Source organism: Sycon ciliatum, chromosome 1, assembly GCF_964019385.1.
Source record: "Sycon ciliatum chromosome 1, ocSycCili1.1, whole genome shotgun sequence".
Lineage (NCBI taxonomy): Eukaryota > Metazoa > Porifera > Calcarea > Leucosolenida > Sycettidae > Sycon > Sycon ciliatum.
In genome coordinates, this window is record NC_088643.1 from 64,112,630 (window position 1) to 64,135,073 (window position 22,444).

General features: G+C 48.1%; 1 protein-coding gene across 1 annotated transcript in view; it reads right to left on the bottom strand.

Annotated features, from left to right (window-relative positions):
* Positions 1-5,560: 5,560 nt before the first annotated feature.
* Positions 5,561-22,444, bottom strand: part of LOC135804844 (agrin-like) — a 44,213-nt gene continuing 27,329 nt past the window's right edge. Inside the window, exons 5-9 of the mRNA XM_065318806.1 lie at positions 11,382-11,687; positions 10,568-10,645; positions 7,172-9,832; positions 6,914-7,079; positions 5,561-6,021 (exon numbers count right to left, since the gene is read on the bottom strand). Of these exons, the coding sequence (XP_065174878.1) occupies positions 9,453-9,832; positions 10,568-10,645; positions 11,382-11,687 (764 nt within the window). The 3' untranslated portion in view covers positions 5,561-6,021; positions 6,914-7,079; positions 7,172-9,452. The remainder of the gene's footprint in view (positions 6,022-6,913; positions 7,080-7,171; positions 9,833-10,567; positions 10,646-11,381; positions 11,688-22,444) is intronic.

Below are 22,444 nucleotides of genomic sequence, written 5' to 3' on the forward strand. Positions count from 1 at the left end.
GCCGAACTGCGACTTCCGGACGTTGATCAAGATGCCATGTGAAGCAAGGCGGGAGAATATGCAGCGAAGGTGGGCCATATGTTCAGCGGGTGAGGCGCTAGCAATGAGCAAGTCATCCAGATATGCAAAGCAGAAGGGAAGGTCTGAAACTACCTGGTCAATGAAGCGTTGGAATGTCTGGGCTGCGTTGCGAAGGCCAAAGGGCATGCGGACAAACTCAAACAGTCCAAAGGGGGTGGTGATGGCAGTTTTCGGGATGTCGTCAGGGTGCACAGGAATGTGGTGGTATGCACGGACGAGGTCAATCTTAGAGAATATGATCTTGTCATGCAGGTGGGACGTAAAGTCTTGAATATGCGGGATGGGATAGCGGTCGGGGATCGTGCAGTCATTCAAGGCTCGGTAATCACCACAGGGTCGCCAGTCACCGGATTTCTTTGGCACCATATGCAGAGGGGATGACCATGCACTAGAGGAGGGACGAATAATGCCTAAATCTAACATGTGTTGGAACTCACACTTAGCGACAGCAAGGCGGTCGGGTGCCAGACGGCGAGGCTTAGCGTGGACGGGGTGGCCATCTGTGACTATGCGGTGTGTCACATTGTGCTTGACAGGCGAGTCACCAGTGGTCGGTCGGACAAGGTCAGGAAACTCACTCAGCAGGGCAGAATACTCACTAGGGCTATCAGTGTCCAGCAGGTTGGTAGCGGAGGTGCTGACATCCGAGGCGGATCCGACAACGGCAAGTTGAGTAGTGGAGTCCCGGAGACATCTGGCGGCCAGGTCGACAGTGAGTTGGAAGTGGCCAAGGAAATCCGCACCCAGGATCGGATAGCTGACGTCAGCAACGACGAAGACCCATTTGAAAGTGCGTCGGAGACCTAAGTCTAAATCTAGCAGCTGCTGACCGTACGTGGCGATGCTGCTCTGATTCGCTGCACGGAGGCGAGGGCTATTGCGATGAACACGACGAGACAGAGTTACGAATGACGGAGGAAGAACACTGACGGCGGCGCCGGTGTCGACAAGGAACTCGACGGACTGGGAGCGATCCTTGACGAATAGTAGGCGACCGGTAGCGGTATTCGAGGGGCCAACCACACTAGCGGTCGCGACTAGTGGCTGGCCTTCCCGTTTCCCGACAGGAATCGGCAGGGGTCTCGGCATTTGTTCGCCTTCGCACCGAACGCACGGTGATACCAGCAAAGGTCGTCGTGATTGTCACGGCCGGGAGACCTGGAGGCACTTGGGTGGCGTGACGGTGGCCCGGGACTACGCTCTCGTTGGCGGCCACGCTGGGAAGGGGCACCGGTGTCACGGGTCATCACATTCACAGCGGACGTCAGCTTGGCGAGTTCAGCTCGGAGCTGGGCCATCTCAGCCCTGTCAGCGGTGCAGGCCTGTTCCGCATCTGTGGACGCTGTAGATCTACATGATAAGGCCGTATACGTACTAGACCGAGCAGGGCTAGGGGCTTCACTCAGAGCGTGAACACTTGTACCGGTGAGTGGGGTTGAGCACGTGCTTTCAACCACCTTGTCAGCAAGCGCTGCAAGTTCGTCCAGGCTGAGGCTTGCAGGTGTTGCAGCCAGAATCAGGCGGACCGTCACGGGCAAACGCTGTACAAATAGCTCGCGCAGGATAGTTGGGTCTAGCGACTTACTGCCTAAAAGCTGTTGCATGCGTCGGAGGACGCGACTTGGTCGGCTGTCCCCGATGTCGGCTGTTGAGAGTAGCTCACGCAACCGTGCCTGATCGGACTTTTGTGTGCGTGCGGTGAGCGCCTCTTTCAGGACTTGGTACGGCTCCTCGGCTGGCGGCGCTAGGAGCAAGTCCCGAATCTCAGCGGCGTATTCAGGAGCCAGCGAACTCACGACGACATTATACTTGGCCCGCGGGTTGGTGATGCGATGGTTGGCAAAATGCGCTTCTGCCTGTGCAAACCAAAGCTGCGGATCGCCGGGCCAGTACTGCGGCAGTCGGAAGGTGATGGCAGACACCGGACGGTCCGGTGCGTCGTGTTGGTCGTTGCGGGCGAGTGGTTGGTTTTGGGCCGGGGCGGAGGAGCTAGCGGCAGCTGAAGCTCCAGAGGCGGAAGCGGAAGAACCATCGTCGCTGGACATATTGCACTTTACTCACGTCGGGGGTCACCAATTTAGTAGTCTAGATACAGTGCAACGAGTGTTAGTTTCCAAGATCTTTACAAGACTGGCGAACACTAAATGTCATGAAGAAAGTGAAGAGAAAGGAGGTTTATATAGGAAAGAGATTGTGATAGAAGACTGTGCAATGAAGTTTGTTGTTTTGTTAGATATCTGACGTGTGCTGTTTGGAAGAAGTGCTTGGATGCAAACAGAACTTACAAGAGATGAGTAAAGACTACTTTTCTACAATAGCGTTGTAGGCGAGGAGTGCGTAACATCAAAAGATGTCGTAATGTGTATTGGAACTATGCTAGCCAAACATTACGTAATTATTATGGTAGCGAAGTACGTGTAGTAGGTATTACAATGTGTGCGAGAGTATGGTGAATCAGTGTTTGTGATGATGAGGAAAATATGACGTGTACATGCAAACAAATGATGATGTCATGATGCGAGAACGTCAGAGACGCTACACTAGCATAATATTTCGCATAATTCCTACCAAAATCGAATAATCGCATAATTCGAGGCAAATTGCATACGAATCGCATAAATTGGAATAATCCGCCTGTTTGCATCAAATTCCATACAGTTGTACATGTACATGTTCTACAAGTACAAGTAGATGCACCAGGAAGTCGTAGGTTTACGACTCCCTTGATAACATGTCCAGTCCACTACAATCGGTGACGGTCGTAGCTAGGTCGGACGGTGCGTTGACCCCGTTGAACTTTTGCTACTACAGTACAACGCCCTCCACAAAAAAATTCCCCTGTTATTTTGCACAGAACCATTATACATTAGCAGCATATGTGAGCATCATGCGGCATAATATGATAACTTTTAGCATAAAAATAGCATAATTCTGCAATTTTTTCAGCAATGCGAAAAGCATAATTTCACGAAAATGTTAGCATAATCTGTCAAGGCCTATTTGGTGCGGTATATTATACAGTACTTCAGTAGTTTGAACTCCACAGTTATTTCAAGTTTCAATACACGCACCGGTAGCATGCAGAACGTTCTCCGTTGACGATCACCAGTGCAGTACGTGCCTAATTTGTGAACGATTAAAGAAGAGAATAGTTATAAGCATTTCTAGTGTACACTACTCAACCAAACAAACTCGCGGTGAAAACTAAAATGTGCGAACTACATGTACATGGAGTGGCACGTATAGCCTAGTGTAGTCGACGAGAGCAAAATGACAACACCACATTATGAACAAGTTGTCACTGATGGGTATTGGTAAGGTAGTCATTTTTATTGTTCAATCCACAAAATGTGATGCAGAAAGGGAAGAACCATCCGAGGTAAATATCCATTGTAAATATGAAAAATGTTTTTATGCCATGTCAGCCGACTATTATTAATTCATGGCTGCACCCACAAAGGTGCAGGCAAATATTATTGTATTACATACCCACAGTATAACTACAGCAGGAAGATACTATAGTACATGTATTGAGATTACCAGAAGGCCTCCGCAGCATATGCAGGGTATTGGTAAGGTGCTTAATTAACAACGTGGAATTAATGAGGTCACTAGTGAATCTCGGATGATTTTGTCCCTTCCCAAGGTACCTCACAACAATGGCGCACCAAACTAGCCCCCTAGGATTCGAATTCAAATTCTATTTCAATATTGTTTTACCCCCTCTCAAACACCAGCAATGAAATATTTCCTCCTCCGTAAACAAAAACTTCGTGATGGAATTTTGAGGGGCTGATTTGGGCACAAACTGCCGTGAAATGAGTCGCAATCACTTTCTTGGCCTTCCCTGGTATGCCATGACAGAGGTACGATGCAAGGAAAGCGACCTTTCACAACAAGCCCACCGGAACCGATGGTTGCGCTGTGGCGAGCGAAACTGAAATACCACTTCTCCGAGGGGATAATTATTGCGCTGCTTGGCCTCTCTACCACTTTAGCACTGAGTACGTTGAAGAGTGATAGAGAGCGATAAAACGCGTTAACGGAGCAGCGAGCCCACACAATGAGCGAGTGAACAAGGAGCTGCTCCGATCGCACGTGATGATGAATCAAATTGGGGCTGTTAAGTGTGACGTCACGGCCCCTTCGATACGCATAGCAACGGAGAGCACTGGGGACAAACAAAAGTCGCGTCCTCTGGATGGAACCAGTTGTGAAGGGCAACAGCATCTAAATGACTGGAGAGAGAGCAGTTTTTCTTTGCTTTTTCTTCAAGCGATTGTTGTCGCTCTGTACTCCTTGTTCTTTCCTCTACAATTCTCCTGTAATCGTCGAGGGCCTTCATAATGGCTGTGAAATTGGCTGCCCACTGTAAAACTCCGTGTTTGAGAGTGCTTTGAAGATTCTTCGCCTCCTGATGGATCAAAGTACGAGCGCTCCCTGTGGATTCGATTATATGTAGGTGAGTTGTTCAAGAAATCAGTGTCTTCTTTCTGTCTCTGCCCTCACGCTGGCACAATATCAGCCTCTATATCCATGACAGCCCGCACCTCCCGTAGACTGCATGACTTAGCTGTATTCTCGCCCTCCGTGGTGATTGAAGACCCGTGGAAGAAGTTGTTCAGAATGATGTCCTGAGAATATAAAATAAAATAATTCCAGGGAATTGTTACAGGGTATTTTGGAAGGATGGAGAGAGAGAGAGAGCACAGTTTGAAGTGTTTGTCTCACTGTAATTACTCCAGATTATTGAATGGTGTATGACCTACTCGATATTTTCCGCAATGGTTTTTCCTGATTTGCGGGATCTCTTCTTTTGCTGTTTGCGTGTTTACAGGAAGCGACTGTCTGATGTATCTGCACCAGATCCTGGGGAAATGAAGTCAGATGCAGACGCAGGGTCGTCCAGTGATGCAACACTGCCGTTCTATGTGCAACGTCACCGCTAATTCCCCCGGCGAAAACACAAACACGTGAAGAGACTACAGTATTGACCGTTCTGGTAATGAATCGTGACTGCTCGGACAGTCGATAATCGAAACACAGAGCACCAGCATGATGTTTTCATATTGGGAACCACACACCAGCTCAATTCTCAAGCCGAAAAATTGATGAATACAAAACACAGAGCGACGCAACAAGATATCATCCGGCAACCAAACCAACCTGGGTCTGATGCACTGAATAGTCCTGAAATATGCAGGCCACACAAAGCAGTGCAAGCACAGACTGTTACAAGGTACATGCATTGCAGAACAAAGTGTAACCAAAGATACACAGGGTTATAGCTGCACACTCGTGCATGTGCTCGCTCAGCCCAAGAACACGCAGGATGATAGAAATAATCCGGGGGAAACACGCTAATGTCATGACCGGGGAGTGGGCCAGACACACTCTCAGGATTCTGCAATTCCAGGTTCTTTACGGAAATATACCAGGAGTCCAGATACCCATTCCTCACCCTCACCACACAAGAAGATCAAAGCTTCACTCTAGGACCAAGCTCAAACAACAGAGAAGCAACAAGAACAACAACAACCAGCGATCGATGCAAAGCACCGAGCTATATACTACAAGACCTAGTAGCGTGCACGGCGCGTAGCGAGCGAGTAGCCAGCAAAGCATGAATAGTGATAGGTTTCACAACACTATTGATCGACAAGACACATCGCCGCCACGGCAAACACTTCATAAAGACACGTGTATAAGCAGACGGAATACAATACAGATAATGACATTGTAGCAACACACGGACACGACACTAGCACCGAAGTAAGCATCAAGACGTAAATAGTGCAGCTCTGAAAAAGTAAAAACTACATTGACATGTACATTGGTGTGCCGAGTAGTATCATCCTTGATTACCCATCCAACCAAGATGTTATCAGGTCCCAGACGCCAAGATCCCACGCCGAATGTGAAGTGCATCTAGCCTTGAACCTGTTGCACAAGGCACACACATATGACAAAAAATGACATCCACTCCGAATATTTCCAGAGGCCAATCATAACAGAACACAGAAATGAAACCACGGGCTCAACAAAGTAAACGCAAAGGAAATTAGTTAAAATAATCCATGAAGTGCTATTTTAATTCCAGCGCTGACTGCAGTGTGGCGTCCTGGCCCGATACCCGCTGAGCATAGACACAAACTCCATTTGACAGGGGCACGACATACTATTTTAGAATAAAGTCACAGGGGCGTAGCACCCGCTACGACTGGTACGACCATGGCCGCACCACTTTTCGAAAAGTGTGGTCCGTCTGGAACGTGCAAAACCGTAAAAAAAATCAGGACCCATCGATATTGGCATATGCGCATCAGACCTTTTTCTAGACTCGTACTCGTAGATCTGTTATGCATCTGCAGTCGTACTGAGTACTGTACTCGACTCGACTGCACACTGCGCCAGAAGTTCCCAGAACGCAGGATTTTGTGTCTTTTTTACAAAATTTTCCGGGGGGGGGGAGGGGGGCCGGACCCCCCTCTAACACGGCCTTCCGCCGCACCGACCTTCGGTCGTACCACTTCCAAAACCCCTCCTACGCCCCTGAGTCATAAAGTACAGCACTCCAATGACATGACGGACACCTCGTGCAAATGCGTGGTCTGTTCATCCGGCCAACTCGGCCACGCATGAGAGTGTGTGCATGTACGCGCGCACGCAAGCGCGCGCGTGCACACACACCATGTATTCAGTGCGTATGGCGTACCTGTTGCGGAGATAATGAAGATGGAATCATTATCATGATGTTACATGTACATGTACAGTGTATGTTTGAGTGTAAAGTAAATTTTATTTTATTACACATTTCTTCGACACAACTTACTCCACATCTTCGCATTTCTCATAATCCATCCACCTACACTCCGTCTCAGTTGAGGAAAAACTCTCCCAGGTATACACTAGTCACCACAGCCATGTGATGACATTGGGATGGGTCCCAAGCACGATTGCACTCTCCAGTTACAATATAATATATTTGTCCAGATTATCTGTGAAGACAAAATGCAGTGCATAGCGGCAATCGATGGATGAAAAGAGAGTTTGTAAATACACATATCTTTCCACTTGTTCAGGAGCTTACCTTTTGGAGTTCACATCGTTTACACGATCTCTTATGCTGTCTTATACCTTGGCTTTGTTGACCATGGATACGCCATCCCAGAAGACATTCTACAGGAGCTACTATTAGTACGAATGCAGAGCGTTTTTCACGCTCGATCTCAGCGATCTACCTCGTCACGCCAATAAAATCCTCCGTGACACTGGCTACAGTCACAAGAGACGTCTCAGTAAGGTAATGAGCACGACCACGCCGTCGAGATCAAGGACAAAGAGAAAACAAAACACTCACTGAAAACAGCAAAGAAGAAACGAAGAAATGTACACGATTCCTATATGTTGCCACTGACAACTGGTTCGGTGGAGACGACGCTACTTTTGTTTGTCCCCAGTGGGATCGTTGCTATGCGTATCGAAGGAACTGTGACGTCATCACTTAACAGCCCCATTCTGAACTCAAGTTCTTGTTCAACCTGCGCAAAGCCGAGATTCGAATGCTGATGACCATGCATTCTTTCAGAAGTCTGCAGTCCGATGCGAGTCTCGTGGCTAAAGAAAGTCCACTGGACTTGCTAGCCGCTGCCGTTCAGTGCTGGTATCCATTAGAGAAAATGGAATCAGTTTGGCTGTGCCTTTACTCCTCGTTTCGTGGAGTTCTGGAGAGCGAAGATGAAACCAGGGAGTCGTCAAATATTTTTCACGACTCCCTGGTGGAAACGAGTAATCGCCATCGCGGCGGATCACGCAGCTTGAAAGCAAACTTACTTTGGTTGGTTGGTACTTGAACGACGGCGACATCAAGCGGAGTGTGATCAAAGAAGCCGAGGCAAGGCTGAAACGAGCTGAACAACGAATTCGAGAGAGATGACTACTCGCGTACAGCAGATGACGACTCGCGTGCAGCAGATGACGACAGCGACGCAGGTCAAAAATGAATCGAGCGAAAGCGACGCAAACTGAAAGGGGAAGTGCATCGATTTTTCGAGTATGGTCCAGAAGAAAGACAATTTGATATCGGTTCGAATGGCATATCTCTCGCTTCCATACGATAAGCCAAACTTGCCAAATCGCCAATTGTATACTCACGTTGCCATAGCGACCAGCGGAGTGATGACGTACGAAAGGCTTAGCTCCACCACCGAGAAGGTCGATCACTGCAGAATTTACGGGTCATTTTCAATTGGTTTATTGTATTCACGAAGTGAAAGAAGGGCTGTGTTCAATGCTGTAAGTGCAGTGAACTGTTTGTTAGTAGTCCTCTCGGTTGTGTACTGGGACGTGACACCGACAGGAGAAAGCTGGAGCGCGGAGACACCAGCAGACAAGCGAAAAATATTAATAGTGACGAACAAAATGCTGAAATCTTGGTTGGGACAAATCAGACGTTCAGCATTTCCCCCAACCAAGGACCATGCCGTTTGCTCTTTCCACTTCCTGAAGATGAATGTGATGCTTCCTGGCGACTCTCCTATCTCTCGTAACATCTTCTGAAGCCAGGTGAGACGACGGGTGGTGGAGATTGACGAATGAAATAATGTCGTAGGTTTGAAAGTTTGCTGAAAATGTCTCAGGAGAGACGGCGAATTCCAAGCATCTTGTCCTGGAGGAAACCATTTCCTAGGCACAGTCAGCCTAGGGAAATGCATGAGAAGGGCGACAAATAGTTCACGGCACTAACAGCATTGAACACAGCACTTCTTTCACATCGTGAATACAATAAGATAATTGAAAATGACCAATTTATGCAGTGATCGACCTTCTCTGTGGAGGAGCTAAGCCTTTCGTACGTCATCACTCCGCTGGTCGCTATGGCAACGTGAGCATACAATTGGCGATTTGGCAAGTTTGGCTTATCGTATGGAAGCGAGAGATATGCCATTCGAACCGATATCAAATTGTCTTTCTTCTGGACCCTACTCGAAAAATCGATGCACTTCCCCTTGAACTCTCTGCTAACAGTTTCTCTTGTCAAGAGGCTGTACATAATGGCTGAATCACCTTCGTCCAGTGATTTGCAGTCGATACAAACTGTTCTTGACCTGTTCGAAGCATTTTCATATCCATCAAAATCCATCACGAAGTTTTTGTTAACGGAGGAAGAAGTAGTATTACCAGTATTGTAATACTCATTCTGTGAGTATGTACATGTACAACATGTCATGTACATGAATGTGTGTGTGTGGGGGGGGGGGGGGTCCTTTCAAACGCATTTTATCACGGATGAACAGTTGTGAGATATATTTAGCCACATGCACTATTTCATTGAACCGTGACATGTTGAAAGCGTGTCTGAGAAAACATTTTCAGCGCTGCTGGTGCTGGCTGTTCTCCCGACACAAGATCTGGCGATGGTCTCCGCCTCTGCCATACATGCCTGCCCAAAGGGTCCATGCTTCCTGATCTGCAGGTTCAAGGATACTGGTACGGTTGCCAACATCCACCATGAGGTGGCCAGTGAGGGGTTCATCTGGTCTTCCAGCGATCCACACACCGCCAACTACCATGTGCCCCGCGGGACCTTCACACGCGCACGTCGACCTCACTCGAACCTTGATCTTTTTCGCAGCCATCTCCTTGCCGTTGACCATTGGCGTTTTTAAGTAGCGGTCTACTTTGAAAATGTACTCCGTGATCCCATCTCCGAGAGAAAACGATGAGCAAGTGCCAAGCTCTCCAGTTGCAACTGAAGGTGAGAAAACAATCATACAGAAATAGACGTAGTACATAGTGTCAAGATTACCAGTGAGCAGCATAGCATGTTGTTTATAAAGGACAGCCAGTGGTCGGGGTGAAACAGGGGCTGGGCTTGAGCCAAAGCAATAATTATAACATTACTAGCAACATGGTGCTGTTACCCTTAGTACAGAGAGTTTTTTTCTGCTTTCTGCTGAGTTGAATGCTAGCTGAGAACGTCTCTTGCACTAGATGACGGCTCAATCGGTCAAATCAAGATGTTCGTGGACAGAAATACATGTACACATGTTTTTAAATGAGAGGGGGGGGGGGGGAGCACAACTCTTTTTAACGGTTTGTACATGTAGATGGCATACATGATCAAGCATGGCTGGTTAAGGTTGTACATGTAGATGGCATACATGATCAAGCATGGCTGGTTAAGGTAACAAGACACATCTACTACTGGTGAATAGTCTGAGTTCTTTTAATGGTATTGCCTAGCTAAACAAACCACTCTCACGCACGCAGAGGAAAAACCGTAACAAAACACTTCATGCATTATCGACACAAGACAAAGATAGCAGATCTCCTACATGTCAGCCGCACAGCATCACACTATTCGGATACAGCACAGCATCACACTATTCGGATACAGCACAGCATCACACTATTCGGATACAGCACAGCATCACACTATTCGGAGACGTACATCACAAGAGCATCACACTATTCGGATACATACGTATTTGCATTCGGCACGCTCTTGGGAAGGACAGCAGAGTTGGCAGTTGCTCATCACATGGCTGGCAAGATGGAGGGACTGGTCATGGAGCAAAGCAAAGCAAAAGATGGGATATCAGATACAGTGCAGATCGGCTATAGGGTTGTCGGCTATAGTAATATATCTCTAATAGTGATCGTATTCTCAAATTCATTTTCGTAAACCACCCCTTTCTATACATATCGGATCGGCTATAGTAATAATCGGCTATAGTAGTATATCGGCTATAATGATACGATTTCTTTGTCAAAATGATTTTATTGCATACATTTTTCATCGGCTATAGTGATGATCATAAAAAATTATACATCGTACGTGGCGAGATCTGATCGCGGCAGTCAGGAAGCGCTGGTACGACTATAATATCCCTCGGAGGAAATTCGAAATGTTTGGCGTTGGCTGTGCTTGTTGTTCCGGGGCATCCTCGAGCGAGAGCGGAGGCAGTAATGAGTACCAGCGCTGAAGCGCTACCTTTATCAGAGGTTTGCACAGTGGAATTGAAGGCAAAATGGGCTTCTTGTTGCTTCGGATGGCAGTGGTGGGTCAGTCTGTTGTCAGGGCAGAAAACGCGTTAACCCCCCCCCCCCGTAGGGTGCACCGCACACTTCCGGATTTGACTATTAAAATGTTGTCAATATTGCCGCCTTCCACATAGCGTTCCATGTAGCGTGACCTAAATAATCTGTACAGTCACACCTTTTTTCTGGCCAACCGATTATAATGATTATAATGATTATAATTATTACGGTATTATACTTCACCAGTGGTATCTCACCTCCAGCCATAGCAGGAGTGTTTGTAGGTAGCAGGGGACTGCTGGTGGTGATTCTAGTTCTGCGGCGGGTATTCATGGCCGAACCACACCTGTCTCCTTGGACCATGGTGATATTCTCATTCAGCTGGCACGCCAGCCTCTCCATGATGCACTGGTTCTTATAAAGCTCCGGGCCCGAGCTACCTCGACCGCACACAGGTTCGCTGTCCGCAGGACAGTCACGTGTGCAGCTGCAACGTTCTAATCCCGTGGCTGGGTTAGTCTCGCAATGACCATGCTGGTGGCAGTTCAGTGATTTGCATAGTTCTGCAGATAAACAAGACATCAACCAGTATCTACATTATGCTTGGCTTGCAAGGCAAAATCAAACTGCGAATAGTTACATGCACATACACAGTAGTCAGAACAACTCGCAGTTTGACGCTGGGCCATCATTATGATAATACATATACCATTAAAGGAGGAAACCTGCTCTTATATCTATTGTGAGGGCAGTCAGTGGTTGGTAAAGTTCTGGTGGTATGGACTAGTTAGGCGGTGAATGTCGGTGGTGTTGTTGTTATTGTTGTTTTCCAATTTGGATTTGCGATTCAAACGGGCAAATGTGTCCAACGACATGATGCGAACATAGAAAGGAAATACCGTATTTCCCTGATTGCAAGGCACACTCGATTTTAAGTCGCACCCCCACTTTTAGGTTTGAACCACATTGTTTCAATGCATGCATATAAGTAGGATGCCACATTCGATTGTAAGTCGCATCCCCTTCTTTGCCCTTGAGGTTTAGTGTAAAAAGGTGCGACTTATATTCTGGGAAATACGGTAGCGAGAACAGTTTCCTGTGAGACAATAAGTATATGTTATCGCATGGTTGCAAGGGCCTTATGGCATATTATTGCCCCGAGAGGTTAGCCCGAGGGCCGTAGGCCCGAGGGCTAACCTCGAGGGGCAATAATATGCCATAAGGCCCGCAGCAACCATGCGATAACAAATTTATCACATGGCCCACAGAGCAGACCATTGGGCTGCTGTTGAAATTAGCCCAAATGCCAACACATTATGACCACAATGTATATTGATGTGCTATCATTATCAAAACAGGAAAAATGAAGATATTTCTCCTACACCCTAACAAAAGTCTGCTACAGGCCATCAGAGAGTATACAGCACTGAAAGACGGAGACAGATAAAAAGTGCCGGCACCGCATCGTCATAGCAATAGACATGGCAACGACCATAAAATACAGCAGAATCATAATTTCAGTTGAAAAATTAAGAGTGCTACCACAAAGAGTTTCTTCATGTTTACATGTGTATCAGGAAGTTGTCAAATACAGTACTGCAACAAGTGCAAGCATTTGACGACTCCCTGGTGTGCAATTCTGAGGACAATTTTTCTTTTTTTTTTCAGCTCCAGATAGCTGTGTTTTTCATTGCAAAACATTCCTGAATTGTTGTGTTTGTTGTTCAAGCAAAGGTGAAGGCAGAGGACATATGAGCCTGGTAAGAGTTTTGCGTGGCACATGAAGACCACACACAGGCAGTGACTTTGCGAGGATAAGAAAACGCACGACGCTGAGTTGAATTTGTGTTATTTCAAATAATTGTTTGTGATCACAGTACCACTTCGAGCAGAACTGAATCTTATCCACAAGCTTACCGACGGTCAGGCTGCCAACATGACTGAACAAATGATCCCTGCAAGCACCACACGGCAGACGTCCGAGGCCATGTCCATTGCCGGGATGTCCATCTCCAAAAAGAATTCCATCTTCTCAATGCTACACTGCGACTCGTCGTAGAGTCGTAGAGTCTACAGTCTTCGTAGTCACGCGATCAATGAAATAAACTATTTTTTTGCGGGCAAATAAACTATTTTTTTGCGGGCAATATCGCATATTATTGCCCGCGGCGCGAAAGGTGCTGATTCGCTGGAGTACGGGCAACAATCACGTGCTATGTGATAATACTATAATACTTAGCAATAGGAAACACTTCTGGTTCTTCAACAAGATTTTCAAACCTTCTTTCTCGTCAAGTGCAATACAAGCAAGCGCAAAGGAACAAGGATATGTCGACAGCGGATTGCACCACATGCACATTCCACGTAACAGCATAGGGAAACCAAAGAGTACTCCGGGTACAAGATGGTCGAATATGCCGACATCAACATCAAACAACGTGTGCAATTCGTCACCAAGTCTGTGAGCCGTTGGACTGCGAGCCGTGATACTGGACACATACCATCGACAGCACTTATCAACCTTAGGAAGGCATTTGCCCATGTTTGACTCAACAATGCCTCCTCGCGCGATTGCCCCATAAGCGAAGGATATTGATGGAACAATGTTTGCATGGCTCGCTTCCTATCTTTTCGCTTGTCGCTAGATGGTTGTTATGCCAAAAGATTTGTTTCCAAGGTTCACCCACTGTCAAGCTTGGGGTTCTGAAGGGTACGGTGCTGGGCGCTGTTCCTGTTTTCAAATGTTTACATGTGCGATCTCCACGCCATATCTGACACCTTTGCCTGTTCTCGTTTGTGTTTTGATTTGTTTTTAATTTGCAGTGACCAAACGGGCATTGGTACTCAATAACAAGGAAGCGAATGAAGGTACGAGGGGACTTAATTATAAAAGCAGAACATATCGTAACATGTTCACTTTTTTAGTGTTTCTTTTTGTTTTTACTACGAGCCACATAACCGTCAGATGAGCACTCAATTTTGGATGCTCGGGCGCTATAGGAAATTCCGGCCACTGTTTTGTGGAGGTGTGTTACTGTTAGGAGAATGGGGTATTCGTTGACTGTTCTGCCCGCTTCATTGCTGAACCGGCCGAAAGTGCTAAGTAAGATTTAGTTCTGCTGTGCTGGGTCTCATGATGAGAAGCACTTCTCGTGTTCTCTAGCTCTGTGTTCATTCTACATGACATCGTAAATTTAGACTTCCACTAGTTTTGAACTCGGATAATGAGCCAGCTAAATGCGAAATAGAAGAAGAAAACACATGGGAACGAGTTGTGAAGCAACTTTCCACGACTGTAACAAGAATAAGCAGTCAGAACGTGGGATACCAGGGCACAAAACTGACAGGCTACTGAGACATTCAACAGCCTAAGACCTAGTTCTAGTTCTAACACATCTCCAGTGTGCAAACCAGCAGCCTTCCAACTTGGAAGGCCTAGTTCAAGGTTGGGTAGGACCAAAGAGGGGAAGGTGAGCGCAGCGGAAGTGTGCACAAGCTAATTCCCACTGCAACACAATATAGTCAGAATTATAGTTAGACCGCATTGCAATGTTATTTACTGGTCTCGTCATCGTCCTGTAACAGTCGGCATTCTTTTTGTTTTATACATGTATTTCGCGAATCTAAACTGGAGTTTCTTCCCAGTAGAAAGTGAACAGATTTCGATCTGAAATGCGTGTGCGTGCTTGTGTGCGAAAGGTCTTCAAGGCGAACCTGGCCGAAATTGAGAAGTTGTAAAGGTTTCAAGGAAACCATTTCACACGTATTCGAATGAAAGTGAGTCAGCATGGCAACAACTGCGGCTTTGCTGCACTTTGCCGCTTTCAATTCCATAGTTTCGATTTTATGTGTATTTTTGAGTGGGAACAATGGCAACTGTTGGGAAGGCCGTCGTGGCCATGTGTTTTTTTTATGATGTATTTACTATTTATTCAATATTTCCCTCAGGATGTGAAATATGAAATGTCTGAGAAATTCAGTTTATTTTGGAACGCAATTTCGCGTACATGTAGTGATTTAACCTACAGTTAGTTCACGAGTTATTTAGTAGGTTGTTTGTTTCTTGCGTTGCACAGTGCAAGACAAGAATTTGCACAACTGCACAAGAGTATTGACGTTGACTCTCAAAATGATTCTTGGTCGCATTTTGTTTGTTTCTTCTAAGTTTTGACAAAGGGACATGTATTTTCGTTTTGTCTTTTCTCGCAGTGTTTCCTTTCATTAGACACCCTTAGCAAACAACGGTAACGCTATTTTTTACGGTACTCGTACCTTGATCACCCAAATAGCGTTGAAGCTGCAGCGTATAAACGTTATGGGGGCTGATTTATCGTTTTGACCAACGGTACGTGTTTTGGCCAAATATTGCATAGTCCGTACGCAATTCACCTTGTATCGCGTATATGGTGACAAAAATGGTTGTACCGCGCGAAATCAAAGCTACTCTCGTGGCAACAGCGTACTAAAAATAGCGTGCATCTTGCTAAAGGTCGAACCCAAATCACGGTATTTTCCCCCTTACGATAATACCATTACAACATAACGTTTTTTGCTAAGGGTGTCTATTTCTAAGCCGCGACGCCGTCGCGTACTGCGGTACGACGGGTCACGTGCTGCCAACCTACTGCATTCTTTATTCACCAGTTTTCACAGCTACACTGCATGCATGCATTGTATAATGACTCATGATTATTTTTTGCTCTGCGCTGAATCCCGTACTAGTATAGTGTAGGGCTTTTTCAGAGTTTTGGTTTTCGATGAGGTCGGCAAGTAATTAGCTCGGTTCTTCGAAAGGAAGAGAAAGAGTTGTCTTTTTGTTGTTTGCGAAATATCTATTTTACTACCACGAAGTGTTCCCGTTGCGTGTGAGAACCTGCATGACAAATTGGTAGCAGAGGATGGTTGTCAAGTAGTGGTTCCTTCACCAAGCGCAGTGTGGTAGTGAGTAGCATTTCGGGTTTTCGCTGGACAACATGGATCTTGAGGAGTGCAAGAAAGCGAAGGCCAAGGCCAAGTTCCATGTCACACGAAATCGAAACTTGTTGCTCAGCAGGATCTACGAAGAGGATGCGACCTCGAAAGAGATCAAGAGGTTGTTGGATGACGTGACTGAGAGTGTTCACAACGCTGTGGATGTGTGTCTAAAACTGGTAACTCGGTACGCAGAATTAGGACTACCCACAGAAAAAGTGCACGAGGAGATAGAGGTCATCAACGTCGACTACAGCGATGCTGTCAGCAAGACCAGCGACGTGCTGGCAGAAATAAGCAAGAGGCCAAGTCGAGCCAGAACGGGTGAAAGTTCGCCAGCTTCCATCACCAGAGCCAAGAACATAAGATTAGTAAAGGCAATGTTGACGCAGAGCTTGGAGAATCCCAGAGCAAGTGGGAGGATGTTGACACCACCACACTCTCCTAGCAAGGCCCTTGAGGAAAAACAGAACATGTGTGCTGAGAAGAGTCTCAGTCGTTTTGGGAATGTGTCTGCATCCAGTGTCAGCCAGAGTGCGACTGTTGAGGGGACTACCCAGCCGCCAGCCGTTTCCTCGGGAGCACCTCTGAGAGCAAATGCATCGGCACTCCCCCTGGGAACTCCAAGTGGTGACCATCGTGATAGACAGGACGAACCGCCTGGGGCTGACATGACAAGCGTCAGTGACAGCCAGCCAATTGTGTCGTCGTCAAGTGCAACCATGGCAACCAATGTGAGTACAGACAAGTCACGCACAATCAAGGTGTCCTTTCCGGTCTCTTTGTCGTCTGTACCTACGTTACCGTTTACGGCGGAGCTATTGTCAAAAGTTCACCCGGTTGCCATGGCAACCGCCGAAACCATGGCAACACCGCTGAACATTGGTCATCAGTCTGCAGGGAGTAACCAGGCAAGTGGCATTGCTCAGTCTGGCGTGCAGCAGGCACCGGTATCTACGTCGGCAGCTTCGGCAAGAAACGTAATCACTGCCCCTAACCGTAGTTCAAGTGGGGTCAGTGTACCACCCAGAGCATTGTCGGCCACGACCATACTCGTGCAGTCAGCCCAGACGCAACCAACTCCTGCAGTGCAGCCTCCTCGTGGGATGCAACCAACTCCAGCTGTGCAGCCTCGTGCAGTTGCAAGTCATACTCTCTCGGCTTCTACACCTGCATTTGTGCCGGGATCAGGAAATTTGTACGTTCCACCGCCGACCCATTCTGGACATCCATTCTCATTTGGAACACCACCGGGTTTCTTGTCGGCACCCGACTTCCCGACGCACGTCTTGCTGAATCAGTCTGGAATAATGTCTACCCCACCAGCGACCCAACCGGTCATGCAACAAATACCAGTTGGTCAGCCGGGTCATGGGTCACACCATGAAGATTATGGTCTTGTGCAGCCGAGCAGTCTTCCAGTTGCCATGACTTCGCCGAGTGGTCTACCAGTGCAAGCGAGTAGTTCTGGTAGAATCGAATTGTACCGACATTTGGAGAAAGTGTCAATTCCAACATTCAAGGGCGACAAGCGGCAATATGAGACGTGGAAGGCGGCGTTTGAGATGTGCATTGGCTGCGCTAACATTCCGGATGGGCTGAAGTTATTGCAGCTCCGAAAATACCTCGCGGGCGATGCACTACGGTCTATCGACACTCTTGGCTACTCGGCCGAGGCGTATGAGGCAGCACGACGTAGGCTGGAACGCAAGTTCGGTGGTCAGCGACGTCTAGTTGCAGTGCATCTAGAAGCCCTTGAGAAGTTCCCAGCGATGAGATCTGCAAACGCCCAGGAGTTGGAGCGTTTTGCGGAGCTACTCGATGTCGCTGTGGTGAATTTGAAGGCGAGTGGTCAGACACAGGAGTTGGCTAACGGGACATTTTATGTCCGGCTAACACAGAAGCTGGGGGTGTCTCTTCTGCTGAGCTACCAGAAGTGGATACATCAGACAAGCACCTCTGAATCTCTCGAAGCGCTTCTGCAATGGGTGGAGCTGGAAAGCGAGTTCCAAGTACGAGCCCAGGAGACGATCCAAGGTATCTCCACGGCAACTCCAGTAGGGTCCACTCAAACAGCAAAGAGTCACCCCCTGCAGGGCCAGGCCAGTCATGGTGGAGTGAAGCATCAGGCATTCTTCGCTGACAAGCCCAAGAAGGCCCAGAGCAGCAGCAGTTGCCCGATCTGCACGAAGATCCATCCCGTTTGGAAATGCCTAGAGTATCGGAAGCTGTCAATTGCAGAGCGTTGGCAGAAGGCCCGGACGCTCAAGCTTTGCTACCGTTGCCTAAACTCTGGTCATTTGGGAAATAACTGTCCCAGGTCGCAGCCCTGTGGTGCAGACGGTTGTACAGAGACCCACAACGCGTTGCTGCACGGAAAGTCTAGTACTACTACAGACTCGAATGGAGCCTCACAGAAGCCAGTGCTCCAGGCTAGCGCCTCCACGGAGGGGGGGTGACACCAGTTCCATGGCCACTCATATGAGTAGTGTCGGCGTTAGAGCTGTCGCACTGCGAACCGTTCCCGTCATACTTCGCCACGGCGACAAGAATGTCACGGTCGACGCGCTGCTGGACGACGGCAGCACGCAGTCTTACCTTAATTGCGACGTTGCGGCACAGCTAGAGCTTAGCGCTCCCACACAAGAAGTGTCAGTGAGCACGCTGAACGGCCGCATCGAGACCCTAGAGACCATGCCAGTCGACTGCCACATCGAGAGTCTGGATGGCAGATTTATCACACAGTTCTCTGCTCTGACTGCCAAGAATGTCACCGGTAACCTTACACCTCATGATTGGTCGGTAGATCAGACACGGTATCCGCACCTCAACGGCATTGAGTTTCCGCAATGCCAGAAGAAGCGAGTAGAGGCGCTGATCGGCCTTGACCACGCTAGTCTCCACAGGTGCATGGAGGAAGTCTATGGTGAGGCTCATGAGCCATTCGCACGCAGAACGCCACTCGGGTGGACATGCGTTGGCAGGAGCACCAGACCGCAACAGACGACAAATTTCACCCGCACGTACTTCGGAAAGGACGTCGACCTGAATGCACTGGTGAGAAGGATGTGGGAGGTAGAGGAACTTTCCCAGTCGTACGAATTCTGTGCAGATGATCAAGCCGTTTTTGATCAGACGGTCCAGTCGATGACCTACAAGAACGGAAGATACCAGGTTTCGGAGCCGTGGATCAAGAGACCACCTCCGGACAACTACAGTCGAGAAACTGCAATGAAGCGGCTCATCGCAGCAGAGAGACGCCTGGCGAAGGAGCCAGACGTCGCTGAGGAATACCGAACCGTGATTCGCCGTCACTTAGAACAAGGGTATATCAGCAAGATCAGCAACGCAAGTGATGGCGACGGCTGGTATCTGCCGCACTTTGCTGTTGTACGACCTGGGGCTACATCCACAAAGGTGCGTGTGGTCTTTGATGCAGCAGCAAAGACGAAAGGCAAGTGTCTGAATGACTACATCAGTGTAATAGGTGTATGTATGCTACGACCTGAATACTCACTATTTGTATTTCCCGCTCGTTCCCCTTGGCAATGAGCACTCACATAGAAGAGCGCATGCTCCAGTTCTGTTCTAGTCTAGTCTTGAGTTGTCGTTGTCCTGTTCTCCTTCTGTTTACACTCTTATCGAATACTTCTAATTATCCAATCATAATACCCTTGTGTTCCGGTGTGAGGGGGCATCATTAGCCGGGAGCAGCTAACACTGGTGGCAGCGGAAAACGTCCACCACTACATCGCTGGCGGAGTATGTACGCCTTCGGAGATCGCCGACTATGGGGTGCCACGGGGGCCCACGCAAGTGAAGCCATATCCTCATCCACTCTCTTCGTCATTATTTTCCTTTCTGCATTGTGTTTCTTTCTGCTCGTCGTTTTCTTGTTGCATGCATTGTTTACCATGGTTTACAGTCCATAGGTCAAGCATTGGCGCCAACCTGTCTGGCCAAACATTTTCGGAACATTTTCTGTGTCCGTGTTTTGTGCATACTGGCTGCTGTCTAGTGTCTTGTTAGGATATCTGCTAGCTGGGTAGTAGAGTCTAGCTACACTGTGTCCGTAGAGTAGTTGCCTATTTGGAATTGTCTCTGCCAAATTTAGTTGTTTGCCGCTACGCACGATAGGTTACTAATAGATTAAGGGTGCGTTCTTAAATCCTCTCGGAAAAGTTGGAGACTCTCCGAAAAGTTCGAGAGCTGTTCTTATATCCTCTCCGAATTTTAGGAGGCTCTCCAAAGCTCTCCAAGCTCTCCAAGCTTCAGAGGTGGTTGAAACTTGGAGATTCCCGCGGTTTGGGGTCAGCGCATGCGAACTAGGCTAAAAGCCACGTGTTGATCATGAGTGTACGCATTTCCCTTTTCACATACGCACAGCGCATACTATATTCGTGGCACTCAAGATCGCGGCCCCTTTGGCGCTTCATTTTGCTTGACATCTGCAAAATATCTCCGAATTCTTCGAGACCCGTTCTTGAAGAATCCAAGTTTCTTCGACTTCTCTTTTCTTCTTCTCCTAGAAGCTAGAGAATTTAAGAACGCACCCTTAGATCGATAGTTGATCGAGGCGTCGATCGAGTCCACGGGAAATTTTTGCAGATAAATTTTTTTTCGAAAATTCAAAAATACAAAAACAATTTTTTTTCACAATGGGCCGTTCAGCGAAATCCAAGAGACAAGAAAAGCTAGAGCGTAGCTTCGCTGAAGCTGGCTGTGACATGAACATTGCTGAAGAGCGCGAGAGTTCGCCGGTACAAGGGTTGTCCCATCGTTTTCGTTTGCCGGACACAGACACACCACATGCACGTCCACTGCCGAAGCCAGTTTTGCTTCCTGAGACATTCGGAAATCAGCCAGGCCAAGATTTCACCACGTACATGAGGCATTTCGTCCACACATGCGAGTTGAGTGGGTACGACGACGACCAAAAGCTACGGCTACTACCTGCTCGCCTTGTTGGTACAGCTCATGAGATGTTCACCGAAATTCTACCTCACACGCCTGACATGAACTTTTCCGACACAGTCGAGGCTCTGCATGTCCGTCTTGAGCCGCCCCAGCAAGCATTGATGCACGAGGCCAGTCTTCGCCAGCGAGTGAAGCTGGCGAGTGAAACTCAGCACGGGTATGCCACGGAACTTCGTCGGCTCGCTCGTCGAGCCTACCCAGGACAACAAGGTGCACTGCTTGATTCAATGCTTTTGCAACTTTTTATTGATGGCCAGGCATCGAAGGATTTGCGCTTGGCGTTGGCGTCACCTCGGCCCCCTGATTTGGATGCGGCGGTCCAAAAGGCCATCGAGGTAGGTGCTATTTATGCTCGCGAGCAGGCCCGCACCGTACCTTACCAGTATGCACAGCCCGTATTTGCTGCTGCTCCGGAAGTGAAGCCCCGTCGCACTGCTCATGGTCGTGACCCCTACGCAGCAGTCGGTCCACTGAAGTCGGAATCTGAGCGAGACCAGTTGGCTTCGCTTTTGTCGAGTTTTGATTCGCGTCTCTCTGCTTTGGAGGCGAAAATGGAGAGCGTGAGTCTGTATCGCCCCACCCGACCCCAGCAAGACCATGTACGTTTTGTTGCTCGTGGTGCTGGTGCTGGTGCGCCTAGTCGTGGTCGTGGCCAGAGTTTTGCGAGGCCTGTCCGTGGAGTGTGCCATGGATGTGGTGAAGAGGGCCACTTATGATAATTTGACCTGGTAGAGTAGGCAGCAAGTTTTTGACCTCCGAGAATCCGTGGGATTTTTGGGTTTGTTTCTAAAATGTCGAGAGTGTGTTCGATACAGTTAGGGGAGGACCATCCAAGGAACGATCATGCGTTCTACGTAAAGCTGTTGCTGTCTGCTGGAGTAAAACCAGGAGATGTGAAGCAAGTAGATCTAAATGGCCGACGTGGATTCTGCAGAATTACATTTTGTAGCACTGAAGTAAGGGACGATGTTGTGACGAAAGGCCTGCAGGCTAACGGAACGCCTTTGACCTTGGTGGTTGGAGATGGTGCTGTAGTGTCAGTCCATGCTTTTGGCGTGGCTGAAGACGTTTCCCTCCCCTCCATTGTCTCTGCAATCGAGAAATTCGGCACTGTGATCGGCAAACCAAAGCGGGAGGTGAAAACCATTGAAGCCTGTACCTTCACCACTGGAACGGTGTACGTCAGTATAGTACCGACCGTAGCTGTCCCCTCTGTGATTGTCTTGCCTGGCACACACCAGAGAATCCGTGTATGGCACAAGGGTCAGACCCCAACATGCTATAAGTGTGGGTCAAGCCACCACGTGTCCAGAAATTGCACTCAGCAGATGCAACGGGGCAAGAACTCTGCATCTGGTACGCTGTACTCCAG